Source organism: Mya arenaria, chromosome 3 (genome assembly GCF_026914265.1).
Source record: "Mya arenaria isolate MELC-2E11 chromosome 3, ASM2691426v1".
In the NCBI taxonomy this organism is placed as follows: domain Eukaryota; kingdom Metazoa; phylum Mollusca; class Bivalvia; order Myida; family Myidae; genus Mya; species Mya arenaria.
The window spans coordinates 71,740,730-71,759,991 of NC_069124.1; the positions used below are offsets into that span (position 1 = coordinate 71,740,730).

General features: G+C 36.3%; 1 protein-coding gene across 2 annotated transcripts; it reads right to left on the minus strand.

Annotated features, from left to right (window-relative positions):
• Nucleotides 1–637: 637 nt before the first annotated feature.
• Nucleotides 638–16,852, minus strand: LOC128227021 (uncharacterized). Of its 2 annotated transcripts, none has more exons than XM_052937182.1 (18): nucleotides 16,699–16,849; nucleotides 15,973–16,073; nucleotides 15,833–15,861; nucleotides 15,198–15,645; nucleotides 14,832–14,935; nucleotides 14,046–14,132; nucleotides 12,873–12,995; nucleotides 12,550–12,684; nucleotides 9,708–9,785; nucleotides 9,289–9,410; nucleotides 9,016–9,102; nucleotides 8,208–8,297; nucleotides 6,665–6,754; nucleotides 3,804–4,014; nucleotides 2,915–3,061; nucleotides 2,559–2,635; nucleotides 2,350–2,420; nucleotides 638–2,012 (listed from the first exon to the last, which is right to left on the minus strand). In XM_052937182.1, exons 1-18 carry the CDS (start codon nucleotides 16,708–16,710, stop codon nucleotides 1,853–1,855), a joined length of 2,172 nt encoding a protein of 723 aa, XP_052793142.1. In that variant the 5' UTR covers nucleotides 16,711–16,849; the 3' UTR covers nucleotides 638–1,852. The 2 variants fall into 2 exon arrangements, 1 of the variants encoding a protein (XP_052793142.1); XR_008259755.1 differs by having other exon boundaries at nucleotides 1,874–2,012; nucleotides 2,887–3,061; nucleotides 16,699–16,852.
• Nucleotides 16,853–19,262: the final 2,410 nt, after the last annotated feature.

Genomic DNA, 19,262 nt, shown 5'->3' on the forward strand with positions numbered 1-19,262 from the left:
ATACAGACATTATTTTGATCTAAAACAAGCGTCTTCGTAAACGAGCAATTGCTCTTCATTCGGTGCACAAGGTCGTTTCTAAAAATTATCGTTGAAACATATAGAAAACAGTTGTAATACTCACCGAATCGAGGACGTTTATCACTCAAAACAATGAACCGGGAAGCATGGACGCACCTGACATTACTGCCCTTGTTAAAGGCAAATTATAATGTGTTTATTTTTCTTTCAGTATTGATGTGTGTTCTTCCTCACCAACATGATTGGACACTGCGAATTAGCATAACTTATTAAATGTAAAATGTTTTAGCACAGGTACATACCACTGAGTTTCATGATACGAATATGTCTTTTTGATTTCATTAAGAAGATTATAGTAAGCTTAATTTTAAAGAAACTGGAAGTTAAGGATCATCTAAGTAGCTGACCTGTGTCTCGTTTAGTTTCAAGATTCGCACAATATAATGACGAACTGGCTTCCGCGTTTTTAAAATGCACACTTATTCTTGGGAAAGTTTCCAATGTCGACTTCAGATGAATTTTTACAATGACGATGGTGTAAAAGGTGTTAGGAGTATTACACCACAGGCAAACATAATCACAAGTCATGCAGCGCATTCATGAATGAGACTGAATATGGTATAACTAGATATATGGATTTATTTCAGTATAAGATGCACATACACATGGTAATTACAACAACAGGTTGCATACATAAAATATTTAAAAATAGACACGAGTAAAGAAAACCATGCCACACATATCCATACCAAAGGAGTCTACAATAAAGAAAAAATATCCCTTATTACCATTGTGGTCTTTGTTATGACTGGTGAGACGAAGAGAGGCATGAAACTTTCTATCACAGACAAAAATATTGAAATTTTATCAAACAAAAATAGTGAATGTAAGGATTTTTGAATATTTTATGTTTTGGTCATTCAAACAACTTTTGCACTGTGGAAGTCCCTTAACATTGTTCTGTACAATACGGGGATATATTTGGACGAGAACACAGTGGACGAGGCCGTTAGGCGGTTTGTTTGTAAACAAACAATAATTAATCATAAATCATTATACTGTATAGTGAATTATTTTATGTTGGCCAAACTAGCGGTATGAACAGTGTACCTGTTATAAGTAAAAACAAAATTAGTATTCTTTAGAAACAAAATTACGCTCATTGGTGTACACAGAAATCAGTATAGGGAAGGATAAATAGGATGGGTGACAGAAAACGTATTAAACATACTGTCGTGTACATAAATAAAATATACCTTCTGAAATATAAAAATTTAGAAAACCTTTGTTTGAATATGACAATGTATCACAGAAAACACCCGCAAAGTGGCATTTTTGCCCTGCTGCGTAGCGCATTTTCGAATTTCCGACCCGCCCCTCGGCGCTTTTTCGCCATGTTAATAGAACAATAAGTATTCACCCAGAGTTTACGGACGGAATTCAGTTGTTAGTTGCATTTTTCTTAGTGTCATGTATTGCAATTATATCTGTGTCAATTGAACTGAAGCCAGTATTTAAGAAAAACGAAAATGCGGAAAAAACAAATTGTTCTACATTTGATTTAAGAAATCGATAGGATTAACGGTGTTGAATGCAGCCCGGCTTCAAATTTAATTGTTTAAAAAGGCGAACATATATAATTCTTTCTAAATGCTGGCGCGCATGCACTTAATGCGCTAACACCATGACAATAAATACTCTATGATGTAAGTGTTTCTGTACATTGTCGGATGTCCGCTCATTTTCATCCTTTTCGGAATACTGTCATAATGTATGGATTAAGCAAGTGGATGCACATATCAAAAAAGAATCCAAGACGACTGAGATGGACCTATATGTTCACATTGGCATTTTTGTTTTTGTTCTTATTTTTCAACGGCGTTGCGGTAGAGTTTGTTTGGTCCCCACCGACGGGAAAATTGGTCGCCTGACCACTGGCTACAGGGGTTGAGCCCAGCCTGTATCCCACAGACGCGCTTTTACCGCTTTTGCTGAAATAGACATGGAAAAATAATGTTATATATCATGAACTTAAATATTAGCCACAATTTAAAACCCGTTTATCATAATAACAGGCCTACTGTTCTAGGTTTTAGTTTGTGGATAAAATATGGAAAATGAAGAACTAGATCTGGTAACACACAAAGTGAGATAACTCGTACTTCATTTTTGTCAACAACACTTAGCATATATTCGAAGCTACTTATAAAAACGTTGAGCTACTGACTTAAGCCAACTGACCAACATAATGTTCATGGGTTGAACATTCAAGTCAAAACGTCGAAAGCGTTGCGGGATATTTCACACACTTAACGGGCCAAAACTTACCAGAATTCAATTTCGTATTTCCCGTCCTCGCCATAGCTGTAGTCCCCTCTCTTACCGTCATCCCATCGAACCTGCACGTGGATTATAATTGTGTTATACATCTCTTTACTTTTTTTACTCAAAAATCAAGTTATAAACTGCAATACTTTTTTCATAAAATACCATAAAACGGGTAATATTCAAAATAGCTTCTGTATTGTCTCTTTTACCAGTGCTGTAGGTGGACTCATTTTGACAACAACGCCGCTGTCCCACGATTTTTTGCCAGTTGAACTCCCGTCTTTGCCTAGAATAGAAGGGTGCATATATTGACCTCACTGCATTTATGAACAAACTTATTATAATCATGTTATATATCTAGCCAATACATATAGTTTTGGAATATGACCTTAGTTTATATAACCTACTTGGAAATTATATTGAAAGTTAAGACACGTGACACGAATAGATATATAAGATAAGATAAGAATGTCATACATGTATTCATTTAGAGAGAAATAGAAAAAAAAATGTGATCTACAAAAAAAATCATTTTACCGGACATGCTGGAACGAAAGAAAACTACCAGGTTTGACGAGGCAGCCGACCGCGACCTTCCTCCCATGCGGAGGAACGCGAGGCTCGTCCACAATAAGTAGGTCAAAGTCTCCATTACCGTAGCGATATACATTCGTGTGTTCATCCGCGTCCCACTCAACCCATACCTGCCCGTCTGTGCGAAAACACGTTAATAGATTCTGACTTGATGAGTAACCTAGTTCCACCTCATATTATAATGACCAATTGGCAAGTCAGCAAGTTACAAAATGTCAAAAAGTAACTCTTTTTTTATATTACATTGAATATATTATTATTATAGCATACTTTTCGACGATATATGAAAGTACATCAGTCTGGTCATGCAATTAAACCCTTCATTATATTAAGGGTAAAAGAATGGGGGTGCGAGGGGTGAATGATTATTGTTGCTCACATAGGGCCGACTGCAAAGACTGCTGTAGTCTTGTATACATAGAGTGTATTGAGATAATCATGGTTGTGTTAATTAATATATGTTTTAGATGTACTGTATAATTATGATCAACATAATAATTCATCAAGGTCCAATCCCTCGTAGACCGGTGGTACTTAAAAAAAACTCGAAGCAATGTATAGGTTCACACCGTTATGAAGAAGAATGAATGAATGATTCGAAATATCTTGATGAATGATTAGAATTCTGCAAAATGACGGGGTGAATCTTCGACATTGATATGTCCAACCCTGCCCTACCGTCAGAAAAATAAATACATCGATCAACAAGTACTCTGAACCCCTTACAGGTATTAGTAATCTCCGTCTCATATCAATGCCTAAGATTCACACATATATGTCGTAGAACTTTAATCATCCATCAATAAATGTCGAATATTTCTCTCACTGAATTCATGTCGAGGACGTGTTTTAAACACTACCATTATGAGAATGTCCTATTACGGTTCCCGGTCCATCGCTGTCCTGTTGTTTCCATTTCCAGTCTGGTCCTCGACGCACGCGCGTCCCCACCGCCGGAAGTGTTTTGCTGTCTGTGTCCCTATACTTGTCCTGCAACCCAGACAGGCTCCCAGAGCTGATGACCTTCATGAAATGACGTTTAGAGTCCTCTTGTATCTCCTTTATGTCCTCCTGTTAGTAAAGGTTTTTCTTATTGTCATGACGCCCAGTGATGCGTACATGCACGCTTGTTGGCATTCAAAATAATGTGTGTGAAGTTGGCTCAGCCATCGGCAATCGACAATCGACATTCGATATTATATAGCAAATCTTCAATGTCGAGCTGCAATGTCGAGCTGGACGGAATTTCAGCTCGACATTCGATATTATATAGGAAATATTCAATGTCATGATGAAATGTCGAGCTGGACGGAATTCTAGCTCGACATTCGATATCATATAGCAAATCTTCAATGTCGAGCTGCAATGTCGAGCTGGACAGAATTCTAGCTCGACGTTCGATATTATTTATCAAATATTCAATGTCGAGCTTCAATGTCGAGCTGGACAGAATTCTAGCTCGCCATTCGATATTTTATAGCAAATCTTCGATGTCGAGCTGCAATGTCGAGCTGGACGGAATTCTAGCTCGACATTCGATATTATATAGCAGATATTTAATGTCGAGCTGCAATGTCGAGCTGGACAGAATTCTAGCTCGACATTCGATATTATATAGCAGATATTCAATGTCGTGATGAATTGTTGAGCTGGACGGAATTCTAGCTCGACATTCGATATTTTATAGCAAATATTCAATGTCGAGCTGCAATGTCGAGCTGGATGGAATTCTAGCTCGACATTCGATATTATATAGCAAATCTTCAATGTCGAGCTGCAATGTCGAGCTGGACAAAATTCTAGCTCGACATTCGATAATATATAGCAGATATTTAATGTCGACCTGGAACGTCGAGTTGGACGGAATTCTAGCTCGACATTCGATATTATATAGCAGAGATTCAATGGCGACCTTTTATTTATACCTTTTATATAATATCGAATGTCGAGCTAGAACTCCGTCCAGCTCGACAATTCATCACGACATTGAATATTTCTTATATATTATCGAATGTCGATCTAGAATTCCGTCCAGCTCGACATTGCAGCTCGACATTGAAGATTTGCTATATAATATCGAATGTCGGGCTAGAATTCCGTCCAGCACGACATTGCAGCAAGACATTGAAGATTTGCTATATAATATCGAATGGCGAGCTAGAATTCCGCCCAGCTCGACATTGCAGCTCGACATCAAAGATTTGCTATATAATATCGAATGGCGAGCTAGAATTCCGTCCAGCACGACATTGCAGCAAGACATTGAAGATTTGCCATATCATATCGAATGTCGAGCTAGAATTCCGCCCAGCTCGACATTGCAGCTCGACATCAAAGATTTGCTATATAATATCGAATGGCGAGCTAGAATTCCGCCCAGCTCGACATTGCAGCTCGACATCAAAGATTTGCTATATACTATCGAATGGCGAGCTAGAATTCCGTCCAGCTCGACGTTCAAAGTCAACATTAAATATCTGCTATATAATATCGAATGGCGAGCTAGAATTTTTTTCAGCTCGACATTGAATATTTACTTTGTAATATCGAATGCCGAGCTAGAATTCCGTCCAGCTCGACATAGCAGCTCAACATTGAAGATTTGCTATATAATATCGAATGTCGAGCTAGAATTCCGTCCAACTCGACAATTCATCACGACATTGAATATTACCTATATAATATCGAATGTCGAGCTAGAATTCCGTCCAGTTCGACATTGCAGCTCGACATTGAATATTTGCTATATAATATCGAATGTCGAGCTAGAATTCCATCCAGCTCGACGTTCCAAGTCGACATAAAATATCTGCTATTTAATATCGAATGTCGAGCTAGAATTCCGTCCAGCTCGTCAATTCATCACGACATTAAATATTTCTTATATAATATCGAATTTCGAGCTAGAATTCCGTCCAGCTCGACATTGCAGCTCGACATTGAAGATTTGCTATATAATATCAAATGTCAAGCTAGAATTCCGTCCAGCTCGACATTGCAGCTCGACATTGAAGATTTGCTATAAAATATCGAATGTCGAGCTAGAATTTCGTCCAGCTCGACATTGCAGCTCGACATTGAATATTTGATAAATAATATCGAATGTCGAGCTAGAATTCCGTCCAGCTCGGCGTTCAAAGTCGACATTAAAAATCTGTTATATAATATCGAATGGCGAGCTAGAATTCCGTCCAGCTCGACAATTCATCACGACATTGAATATTTCCTATATAATATCGAATGTCGAGCTAGAATTCCGTCCAGCTCGACATTGTAGCTCGGCATTGAAGATGCTCTATATAATATTGAATGTCGAGCTAGAATTCCGTCCAGCTCGACGTTCCAGGTTGACATTAAATATCTGCTATATAATATCGAATGTCGAGCTAGAATTCCGTCCAGCTCGACGTCCCTGGTCGACATTGAAGATCTGCTTTATAATATCGAATGTCGAGCTAGAATTCCGTCCAGCTCGACGTTCCGGGTCGACATTGAAGATTTGCTTTATAATATCGAATGTCGAGCTAGGATTCCGTCCATCTCGACAATTCATCACGACATTGAATATGTCGTATATAATATCGAATGTCGAGCTAGAATTCCGTCCAGCTCGACATTGCAGCTCGACATTGAAGAGTTGCTATATAATATCGAATGTCGATTGTCGATTGCCGATGGCTGAGCCAACACCTTTGCGTTTTACTCATTTTGGAGTATGTACCTTGTCTTCCTCGGAGAGGGAGGGGTCTTGTGGTAGCAGATCCGACAGCAGCCCAGAGGCCAGACCAAGCGGATCCACGGGCGTTAGGTGCTGACATGATAGAAGATATAATGTAAAATTCAGTAATAAACAAGTACTGAAGCGCATAAGTCAAAGTGCCTATTGAAAAAAAAGATCAACGCACGAGTGTCGAAATTTCAACTCAGTATCTTGAAATTTCTTATAAACTCAAAATTTTGACTGATTAACTAGTTTCGATTTGGTATTGAAGTCGAAATTTAGACTCATTCACCTGGAAGTTCGACTTACAAACTCATACTGCGTTTATATGACGAGATTGTCCCCCATGTTTCAATTCGCCAATCGGGCAAATATGTGCAGAATAACACAATTAACCGCCATGTCTCCCCACACAGGGACGTTGGGTAAACATTTTACAAATAAAAACAAAACAACGGAAGAACATTTTTATAAAATTAATACAAAAACGGTTATTATATCAAACCTTTTGTCGAATTCCTTGGCAACCTATTACTAAAGAATGGCTTAAATGTTTTATAACATGTATATGTCTGAATTAATTGTTTCTAATTAACGTTTGGCTATTTGGTTTGTTTCAAACCTTCATGATTATATATCTTAAGCTATCACACTCCAGTGAATTTAAAACCAACACATTCGAGTCATCTAACAGTGCAAATAACATGAACACGTAGTTTTAAAGTTTCCTGACAGTCTTACAATACTTTTGGAGGGCACATTGTGTATTAGTTTCCCAAAAGAGCTACAACGTAGTATTCGTAATTGACCTAGCATATAAAAGAAGCAGAATCAGCGGAGGTCATACCCCGGCGCGCTACCCCAATCCCACCTACACTGTCCATATCTAATTGAAGTTATATCATTAAGATAAGACAGCCAGAGGTTGAAATGTCACACGAGTCGCCGAGCGTACGTGACGTTCGTGTCATGTCCCCAGTCAACTTTTTATGGAAGAAATAATATCCACTAAAATACACCATTTATGACAAGAGTAAATCCCCCCTCCCGAAATGAAATGCCTATATTTCGGTTTCGTATGGGGATTGCGTGCCATAGTTACGCCTTTCTTACGCTTCCTGACAATTGTATTACCAATATTCAATTAAATTTCAGGAGTAAAGGCTTAATCATTATATTTCATGTATTTTTTCAACACAAAATATTGGCATTTTCTCATCTGCCAGTAAAAAAAAAACATACCCCATGGGCAAATATCGTTATGTAAACGCAGTATATAAAGTAAGCCGAAACTCAGAGTTTATAAGTCGAAATTTTGACACTCGGCACTCAAGCGATTCCGTAAACAGAGCCATAAATAAAATAATATCGGAATGCTCGAATTCCGATCGTTGCATCGCTACATCAATAACACCCACTGACATTTTTTCCAATATCTTAGACTATATCTTTGTTAAAACAAACATAAATAATTAGTAAAATCGTGATCAATCTATAAGCATGTAAACTATTTCAAAGACCTATTTCAGCTGTAAACACTTACACAGAGATGGAGACGTCGAGCGAGACGTCGACCATAATTGACGTCCTTGACTTTTCCCTCAGCCACAGTGCTCATCAGTTCAATGAACTCCTGCAAGAAGAAATTTTTTGGGAGAAAGAAATCAGTATACGAGTACGTGCGTACGTACATGTTAAGCCCCGGCCAGTGCAAGTTTGTTTAACTCATAGTTGTACTTTTAACAACTAAACATCATGATACTAATAGTTTCTTTATGGCATAGGCTCCAATTTCACAAAAAAATACTTCAGAAAATACTTAATTACTAGCTGACATCACCACATATATTATATATTATCATCGAAGCCTGACGATATCTTACATGCTTTTACTCTGTAAAAATCGGATTTTCTCATGAATATATTGAAATAAATTGTTTGTGAATAATTTAATGTTGTTTAGAGCATGACATGTATCTGGCTATGAGCAATAACTCGAAATACTATTCTCAACTGTATTGTTTTCATGGGTGAATACATTTTTAGATAACACCCACAACTTCGCTTAAATAAATATTAAGAAATTAAAAATCACAAATAACCAGAATTTACCTTCTCTTTACATTGTATTCAAGATTAAATTAAAGTTCTCAATTAGGTAATAAATACCAATTAATTTTCGATGAACCAGCGCTGTCTTCAAAAGTATTTTTATTTGAATCATGATTTTGAACAGGAGTGCAATACGTTCGTCATTGATTAGCAAGGTAATTTAATACTATGTACATAAGTTCAAATAGGTTATTGTAGTTTGTGTCATTTTGTTTTAAATTGCATCTTCATCGCCATACCCTGTCACAATCTCCCACGGGAATAAAGATCATCTCATTGTCCTTCCGGCTGAACGTCTGCATCACATTCAAAATGGCTGTCCTCGTCTGAAATTTTAGGCATCGTTCAGAATATCCTCTTATATAAAATACCATATAGTTTCTTCCTTTACCCGATAGCAACTAACTTGGTCTAACGTGCAACAGCTAAATATCTTTCCCCCTCCCCGAGGGGGAGGCTTTGAGTAATTTAGGAGATATTGTACTATATATCAACCTTCTACCTCTCCCTACCGTGTCCATGTCGTATGGTGGAATATCCGGTCCGCCGGTGAGCAACAGCTCCGTCGGCCGGCCGTCCGTCACCAGAATAATCTTCGTGTTCACTACGACACCGCTTATTATCATCTGTTGTTCTACAAATGAAAATACCATTTTGCTATACAATATAATGTCAAAATGAAAAACATATGGAAAATTAAAGCTTTCCTTAATACGTTGAGCTTACAAAGTCAAAAAAGCACTTATGAGAGGAGATTTTAAATAGTATGGAAGGTATACAGTATTAGATATGTACAATTCTGTTTTGAAACGTTTTTAAAATTATGATTTAAAATTTCACGTTGAGTGTTTCAGATTAATTCTGATCAGTTTAACGCACTAGATGAAAATTAAAGCTAGCTCCTTTTCAGGTCCTCAATTGTTATTCTTACGTCTAGGTGACCATGCTGCTGCCATGGCATACAAGAGTCCGCCAAACAGAGGGCTAGGTCCGCCAAGTTTCAGGTTATCTAAGGACGAGAAAAAAAGGCTAATGAGACCAATGCTGAAATGGGCCCGTATTCACGTAGGTTAATTAATACACACAGCACCTGCGGTAAAGCGAAACACCTCCCGTATCTCGGGCCGCCGCCTGAAACAATTCCAACAAAAAGTTAATCGTCTCTGGTCTAAAACGATACCACGCAAAATTTATATTCCCCTCAAGTCCTCCCGGGGATTAGTCCGGAACCGAGAAACCCGGGGTTATGGCCTCTGATTAACATAATTCGCCTGATTTCTCTACGTTCAGAATCCATGTTTAAAGATCGCAACACTTCTAAATTAGTGACTCAGCTTTTGAGTATAAGGGACTTAAAAGTATAAAGAGAACATCATTTTAGAGCCCTGAGTCTGAGTCTTCAGTCCATATTTCAGGCTAACACGGGCCGTGATAAAAAAACAACGTTGGAATAGTTATCATGCATCATGTTATACGGCGTACCAAGTGGCTCAAATGTTACAATATGACAGTGTCCTATCAAATATAGCTACAGCTGGATACTGTTGGGGTTCCGGGGTACCTAGGGTACTGTTAATCGGGCTTGCTTGAATTAAGGACGGGGACAAACAATGGCTAGACAAATCGTGTTAAACTGTAACACCGGTACTATTCAGTAAATACACCAATAATATTACGTTGTTTCTCTTTAAAACTGTGATACACCGTTTATGTTCATAGTCGTTTTCCTGACATTACTTTATACGCTTGACACCTTAATTTGGCTTTATGACTTTCCTTCAGCTAATAATAGATGCAAGACAAAGAAAGTCACTTTAAACGTTTATATGTTTTATTTCTATGGACGGAGAAATAATGTTTTCAAATAACGCCAACACAATATACCCCTCGATTATCGCGTTAAACTGTAATATTTACACCTCAACTTCCGTTCCTTAAATGAACTGCCTTTCGGCAATTGCGTTCATCAATCGATGAACGCAACATCTTCGGATATGTTCGGATCGTAATTCATTGCATAACAATATACATGCAAGCTATTGATCTTGTTATTGGTTGTATGGTTTCTGCAGGTCCCGTAAAATATAGATCAACATTTTTAAAAGTGTTAGTTTATTATATTTTAAATATATTGGTACCAGAAGTGTTTCAATTTTACGTTTTAAAGTGATTTCAAGTGGTTGATCTTTTCCCGCGTTATTGTGACGTCATTTGAAAAAAATGTTTCCGGTTATAGTCGGGTCGTTCTATTTACAGAATGGGTAAGAACGGATAACTGAAAGGTTTTCTTAAATGAAATGAAGTATTTTTTAACAATTCTTGAAAGAAATAATGAACTATTGGTGTAAATATAAGGAATGAATTGCGGGGTTGATGTCATTATCGGGGATATGAACGCAATTGGGTTGGTCAAAGTACGCGTGGAGTCCTTAGGACTCCACACACATTGACCAACCCAATTGCGTTCATACCCCGATAATGACATCAATCCCGCAATTCATTCCTTAAATAATATGTCGCTGCGTATAGTTCATAGTATACAGTACAATTAATATTCATTTAAGTCAGCCTTCACTTCCACATTCAACAATATCATTAATAAAGGTTAAAGAATTCTATTGTTTTAAGTTATAAATCGTATTTGCATAAAGTTACTATAAATTTGTATAAAACAAAGTCTAGCCGTTTTAAATAATTCAAATACTGCCGCTACAACGTACTTTTACTTGCGTAAACCTTTAAATCAATATTTTCAATACTGCGGCTGTACTCACTAATGGCAAAAATATCTCAACCCTGAACTAAAAAATCGCAGCCCTTTTATACTCAGAAAAATATATCGATCAAATAATTGATCGAAAAGACTCGAAAAGTGAATCGAAAAGTGTCGAACAACTGTGATCGATCTAAAAATGCGATCGAAATGCTATCGAAATTAATCGATCGTTTCCGACACTGTCTACGACTTTTAATTCTAAAAATAGAAACATCAATGTCTTTACTCTGATGTAAGCAAGACTGGAATGTTAGTATAACTGAGCAGGCTTATGGAATATAACAGTGGTAGCTGCAAATCACTAACCGTGAAATTATGCGTAGATGTACTTTGTGACCTTGAGCGAAAAGGAAGTGCATACATGTAAACAACAAGATGGCTGACGCAATGTGAAAGTTCAACATAAAAACATGGAATTTACTTGAAATAAGCGACTTATCGAGGGTAAAACGAATAGTGAATTAAGTATAGTTAACCAGTAAGTCTTACTGGTGATGCTTATTATGATTTTTAATGTTACTAGTCGGTAAACATAATAGGAAAATAGTGTAATTTCTTTAAACTACCATAAATGTCAACGGGTGGGGTAATGCAATAAGATGTTTTCATATCTGTAAAGTTTGTGCTACCCCACCTGTGTTTCAAAGTAATCGAGGATATTGATTATATCATATATCACAGGTAAGTCCCATTTTTACCATATAAATTCAAATAAATTGTAAAATGCAACTTGTTATTGTTAATGTTAATGATATTTTTAGAACTCAAATTTATGGGCTGGCCTTGGGCCTATCAATACGTTTAACTATTGCTGCATTTTTTCTGTCCTCGTAAGGAAAATGCACCGCTATAAATATACAAGGCCTGTTTATTCATTTAAATCCTGTGACTGAGTTTGCGACTCAAGCTTCTCGAGTGCTGTTTTCGCTACTCGTCACAGGCTCACTTACTACACCAACGGTTTTGGTCGAGAACTATACAAAAACATCGCGAGTACCAAGGATATTTCTGACGTTGTTGTACTCGCTGGTGAAGAGAGTCTGAATCCTGGTCTCGTGGCCGAAGGTTACCAGGGCAACGTTCTGAACCTCTAGTCCACGTGACGCGTACTCCCGTCTGCACTCCGCCAGTCCTGAGAAGGGACAACGATTATTAAATGCTGAGAATGCATACAGCTCGTCAACTGACCTTACTGAATACTTCTACCATGCAATTTATGGTTCACTTCCTAATAAGTTATATATAACTGTTTGTTTATTGTATTTAATGGGTTTTTAGTTGTTTTAAAAGGAAGCGTTTCGCAGAAAAACCGTTCCGCACCTGCTAGGTAGTCGCAGACGAATGTTCGTGCCTGCGCCCAGGCGTTTCCGGTGGCCATGCTCTCAGATATGTCGAGGCAGATGACGGCGTTCACACCCTCCAGATCTTTCATCGTCGACTGCGCTGAATAGTGAAAATAACCCCCAAAACCATTTAGTTACCGGTCTGTCTGTTGTTTTTTCCATAACGTTTTATATGTTTAATCACATATGGAAATGAATATTGTACTTTACAGAACATTGATGGCATACGACTTCATTATAAGTAGAAGTTAGAACTCATTTTCGAAAATAAGCCAGAAACATGGAACGGAGATTTACACAAATCATTTGTTAAAAATCACTCGTGTGTATCTATCCAGCGGCTGTGGAGACAGACGGAAGGAACAGAAAGACGTCGAAGGCAAAACAATATATATATGCAAAACTATAATGATTTAAAACAATGAATTATATAACTGTCCCTTAAGATTATGATGCTGATGCTGTGTCACTTAATGTTGCTGTTGTTGTTGCTGCTGTAACTGATGATGATGATGATGATGATGATGATGATGATGATGATGATGATGATGATGATGATGACGACGACGACGACGACGACGACGACGATGATGATGATGATGATGATATTTCTTGTAAAATGGACTCGCTCATGTTTTGGCATCAAATTTTACCGGTAATGCATCTGAAAACACTTATATTATAATCATTTTACTCTTTGAAACCGAAATTGCAGAAAAATATGCTAAAAATATAAAAAAAATAATAATCTGGTTTTAGTGCGGATCGAACCCTATCCTTTTAGTGACAGAAAAATTAGAAAACTGACAACAAAACCACACGCCCACAAGGACAAGGACTCATAAACAAACAATAAGGATTACTTAACCGTAAGGTCTTTTGTTGGAAAGCGTTACTAACGTTTTCAAAGCAGTGGACTTCAAAGACAATATTTGAGCATAGTTCAACATTTGTTGAAGGGTTCCAGCCGTAGGTATTTTAGTTTTAACACTCCTTATGGTTTATTTCGTCATAAAAAGTGCATTTCACCTAAACGCCCTCTTCGGAGAACAAATATGTAATATTCATATATATAAGCATGTGTGTGCAAAATAGGATCTTATTATTCACAAACGTGTGAAAAATGTGATCGGGTAACGCTTTTAATTACCTTCATCCAATGCTGTCTGTGTAACGGATCTCCAACCCTGCTCTCCCAAAAGCATGAAATCCTTCCGAGTCTGACGGACTACCTCCACTGAAAACACACATGTCAGCCATTTAGATCCCTCAATTGTCATGTACTTACATCCTATCAGCGTCTCGCTTACCAGGCGGCTCGTCGGGTGGACCACTTACACTGAAAACAATGTGTCTGCTTTAAAGATCCGTCCGGGTGTACTCCAATTGGGTCACCGCGTCATAGGCCGATTACTGCCACGTATCATTTGGATATGTCATTGTTGTGTATAACAATGTCACAGAGATGTCTGGAAATCTTTAATGGGAAACCAAATAAAATCGCATAATTTGTTTATGCTATAAAAATATTGTAATACTTGGCAACTACAACAATACTATTGGGTGGCGTTTTCTACCAAACTACTGAAAAAAACACCCATTTTTATGTTATGTTAGTTTAAGCTCTACGATAGGCGACTGTTGTTCCAAGATCCAAACCCCGAACTTTGTACATGAAAGTGGTTCTCCTCTGCCGTTTGCATTCAGGCGAAGCACCATACATACGGACGTAGCTAGGAAGTACAGAAAACCATCTATAAAAGACCTGTATGTACCAGCTTTGGAATAACATACTAAACATAATATATACTGTTACAAGTAGTATGAATGCGTACGCTTTACTACGCAAAACAATTCAAACACTATACGTGATCAGTATAACTAGCTATATTAAGTGTATTCGTGAAAATTCTTAAGATAAATTGTAACGGTCAACCTTGCAATCCTTCCGCTCCCTGTTTTGTATCCTCAGTGGTCTCCTTTGCTGACGGGACTGGTTTCGAGGGGAAATTTGGGCGACTGACCATTTTGTCACCAGTACTGTGGCAAATATACAAATCCAATCAGACCGAAATACGCCTACTTATTTTAAGATTTTTCCCCCGGCTTTTGACATAAAATTCCATATTATAATAGAGCCATAAAATGCGCAGACAATTTACACAGCACATTTAATAGAGGTAATGATTATATATCAACATATCACAAAAACTGTTTGATTCTATTTTTTTTAATTTGCAAAATTTCATTTCAGTAATAAGTCTGAATCTTGAATTGGCACTTTAATGGCCCTCATTCATACCTTAGCCTAGCAGATTGTGTGTGTTTGTGTTTCAAAACAGGGTTTTCAGCTGACTTCGTTTCTTTCTTCCAAGTAGCCCCCGAAGTTTGTGCTGTTGCAGAGTCAGTTTTGGTTTTAGTGTTTATTTTCACTGTCTTTATATTCAGTTCTGTCTTAGGGCTTTTTTCGGAGTTTTCAACCTCCATGTGTAATGGCTCCGAATGTTCGGCGGCGCATGTAAAGGCGCTTGTAACATGCTTTTCCGATACAGTGTCCGTTCTATTGTCCGTCTGTCCTGACTTCTTCTGAAGTTTGGAATCGTCCGTCTGTACGGCAAGCAATGTTTGCTGCATCTCCTCCATCCGGGCTCTCATCTCGTTGATCTGTTTTTGAAGGTCATTCTGGGTGTCTACGAGACTGGTATGGTGACTCTGGAGTTCGTCTACTCGTGTTGATACGGTTCTGATTTCTGATGAATAAATAATATCTTACTTAAAATGGTAATGATTTCTATTTTTTCTTTGGAACACACACTATTATAATAACCATTTTGTCTTAACCCCAATAAAGTAAATATGGAAAATATAACTGTTAATATACACTTTAAATACTTTAAATTTATTAACACTGAGTAAAAATAAAAAAAATAACATTACCAGTCTGTGCTTCTTGAAGTTTTTCTTTGCTGAAACAATAAATTATCGATTTTATTATTCCAAAAAGACCATACATATGTATGTTTATTACATTAAATTATATGAAAACGGATAGTTTTTCGACTATAAGCTGAACGTACCAGTTACATCCATGGCCGGAGTCTCGCAGCTGGTTGAGTCTCTTTAGCACAAACTTGCTGGTCGTCTGAATCTGCTTCAGGTCTGAACTTATCGCTTCAACCTTTTTAACATAGATAAAATCTAGTTTTACTTATTTAAATTGTAATTGAAAGTAGTAAAGTGTTCCGTAAATTTCTTCGTATTAAGATTTCCACATTTTACTATGCTTATTAGCTTGCTCCGTCCGTCCGTCCGCCAATTCGCCCCACTGTCCTTGGTACGACTGAATTTAGTCATTACATAACGCATTCAAATGATAGTTTGAAATTATGAACTACCGATAAACATATGATAAAGTATGTTATAAACCATATAAGATATATTAATTTAGAATATCAGTAATTTAAAAACGAAAGTTGTACCTTTTTAACTTTCAGTCCCGTTTTTTATTATGAATGTCATTAGTTTATTGCTTTATATGTATATAGTTTCTTTCTTAATGGCATAAAGTATGTGTTTTTTTCTGTATTTTATACTAGTGTGCATATTTCAGTAGAGATGCTTGTCCATTCTCGCCAGCAATGAAGACTTCGATTGATCATAACTTATTATGTATCGAATAATATTGACACAATGAAATAACTCTGAGTATCCTGTTACAAAAAAAGTAGTTTGTAATTCATTTAGAGGATTTAACTAAGTCTAATTTAAAAAAAAATTAATAAAGGTCTTCTCAAGTAGCTTACCTGTGTCTCCATTATTTCCTGTTTTAAATCGAAAATGGTATACGCGGGATCCCATGATTCAGTTTCGCGTTGTATAAATATAAATTTGCGATTGGAAAAGTATTTAAAATATATTGACCTAAATTGAAATTTTTGACAATAGTGAACAAAGGTTATAGGAGAATTACACTTTAGCTGGTACCAATAACAAAATCCTACTCTCATACTTCAGGCAGCTTTTATAAATTCTCCTCGTGGCGGTTTTTCCACCCAGATATGTATTTCGAGAAATGTTATTATACACATGCTATTGACTCATATGTTTTATTTTACGATATTTCGTAAAAATACTTTTATGGCATTAATAAATGCCCTATTTTCATTCAAAGCTTGTGTTACGTTTTCCCTTCATCCTTACGAGTTCGACCCGGCCTGTGACTAAGTGCCTTGACGTTGGACAATACATAAATATAAACATACCAAACTTTATATCAGCGATTTATTTACAATACAATACCAGTAGTAAATTTATGTGAGTTTACGGAAATCGCCTGCTAGTTGCGACCTTGCATGTTAATACTTTAATCGACTTGATAATAGCTAGAATTATATTAAACAATATGTCTTATTTTCGCGATGCATTTTGTAAATGGTATTCAGTAAAATGGATGCTTGCATCACATTTTATCCACTTGGCCAGATAATTTTATGACTCTAAAACAACAGAATATAGATCAGTGAATGGTAATTTATTATGGAGCGTCCTGTTTATTGAATTGTAATTTGAGATTGTATGGATTATAAGTACACAATAGACCGTTCAGCGTATTGTTCTTATACAGTGATGATAAAATAAGAGAGAATAAACAATTCTTTACCTAATATAAGTTTTTAATGGTGCAAAATAAGGCCAAATAAGATTTCTACTTTCACCTCTGATACTTAAATTATTAAAGGCAGTGGCTTTTTAAGGCCAGATTTGGCAAACTCTTTCGGTTTCTTCTCTCTCGTTTTAAAATTTCCCGTTGCTTGTATGGCACCTGGTGCCTTGACATGGTCATTATCATTAAGGTACATACTCTTGTTAAAACAAGATGTCATTAAATGGCACTATCATAATATGACACATATTATTTTGTACATAAAAAAATAACGACCAAGTCAAGTCAAAATATATTTGTAAAGAAAACCCTACGGCTCAAGATCAAACATGTACAATACAAAAACATAAAATCATTAAAGTTGTATTTTTTCTTATTGATAGTTATTTATAGTTCTTCGTTAAGAAAATAAAACCAGACTCTTAAATGTGACTGAGGTCCTATTTTTTAGGTTTCTTTAGTCTGGCCAATTCGAGTATAAACAACGGGTTTCATAACATTTATAGAACTTACTTGTTTATTCCTTTCGTTTGATTCTAATGAGCGTTTTGTTGTTAGATTTTAGATAAATTTTCTTTACAGGTAGTCTAGGAAAACAGGGAAAATGTTCGACAATTCATCCAATTGTCTGTGTATGTGTTTGAAATTTCAGGGACGTCAAGTATAGAACAATGGTTATATGTCAAATAAATTGTAACGCAGCATTGCTGTAGCGCAATAAGTCTGATGCAGTGTAGCCTCATTCACAGGCTACCTCCCTTATCTTTAAATTTACTACTTCCGTTAATTTGACACACGAGTGCTACGAACTAAATTATGAAGTGTTTATTTTCTTAACGTATCTCGTTAAAATGACATATTTGCCAATCGGAATCGAGTAATGATATAACTCCAATTCGCGACATTGTAAACATGGCTGAGGCATGAGCTGATGTTTACGCGCGGTTATAAGGCGATTCTGATTGGCCAATTACCTCATTTAAACGAGATATGTAATTCATTTAAATGAGATATGTAACACCTTTAAACGAGATATGTTAGTCCTTTAAACGAGATATGAAAGTTCTTTTAACGATGTCCAATTTACGAATTTAAATGATAAATCAATAATAAAGTGTGTTATATTTATAAGACGATATAATTATGAATTAATAATATATATATATATATAAAGACGATATAATTATGAATTAAGAGTTTCAGCAAAACGAAAGTTGTGTGTGATTTTCAGAACATTGTTTGAATTAAAGGCGAATAAAAATGTGTTTTTGTTTTCTCGTTTTATTATTATGTGAAAATTTTATTTCAGTAGTGATGTGTGTTCTTTCCCACCAACATGATTGGACACTTGAGCATAACCTATTATACATGTATGTTAAATGTAATAACACAGGTAAATTACACTGAGTTTCATGCAACGAATATATCTTTTATAATTCATTAAGAAATTTCAATTAAGAACTGAAGTTAAAGGTCCTCTAAAATAGCTTATTTTTAATATCTCAATTATTTCAAACCATCAAAAATGGTTAACGCGGTATTCCAAGATTCTGACAAAAGAATGACGAATTGGCTTCCGCGTTTTAAAAACGCATATTTTCCAATGTAAATGGTGAAAATAAGTGTTAGGAAAAGTATACTATAGGCAAGCATTTCCCAAATTTATAAATGTTAAACTAAATCACAAGTCTCTTACAGCGCATT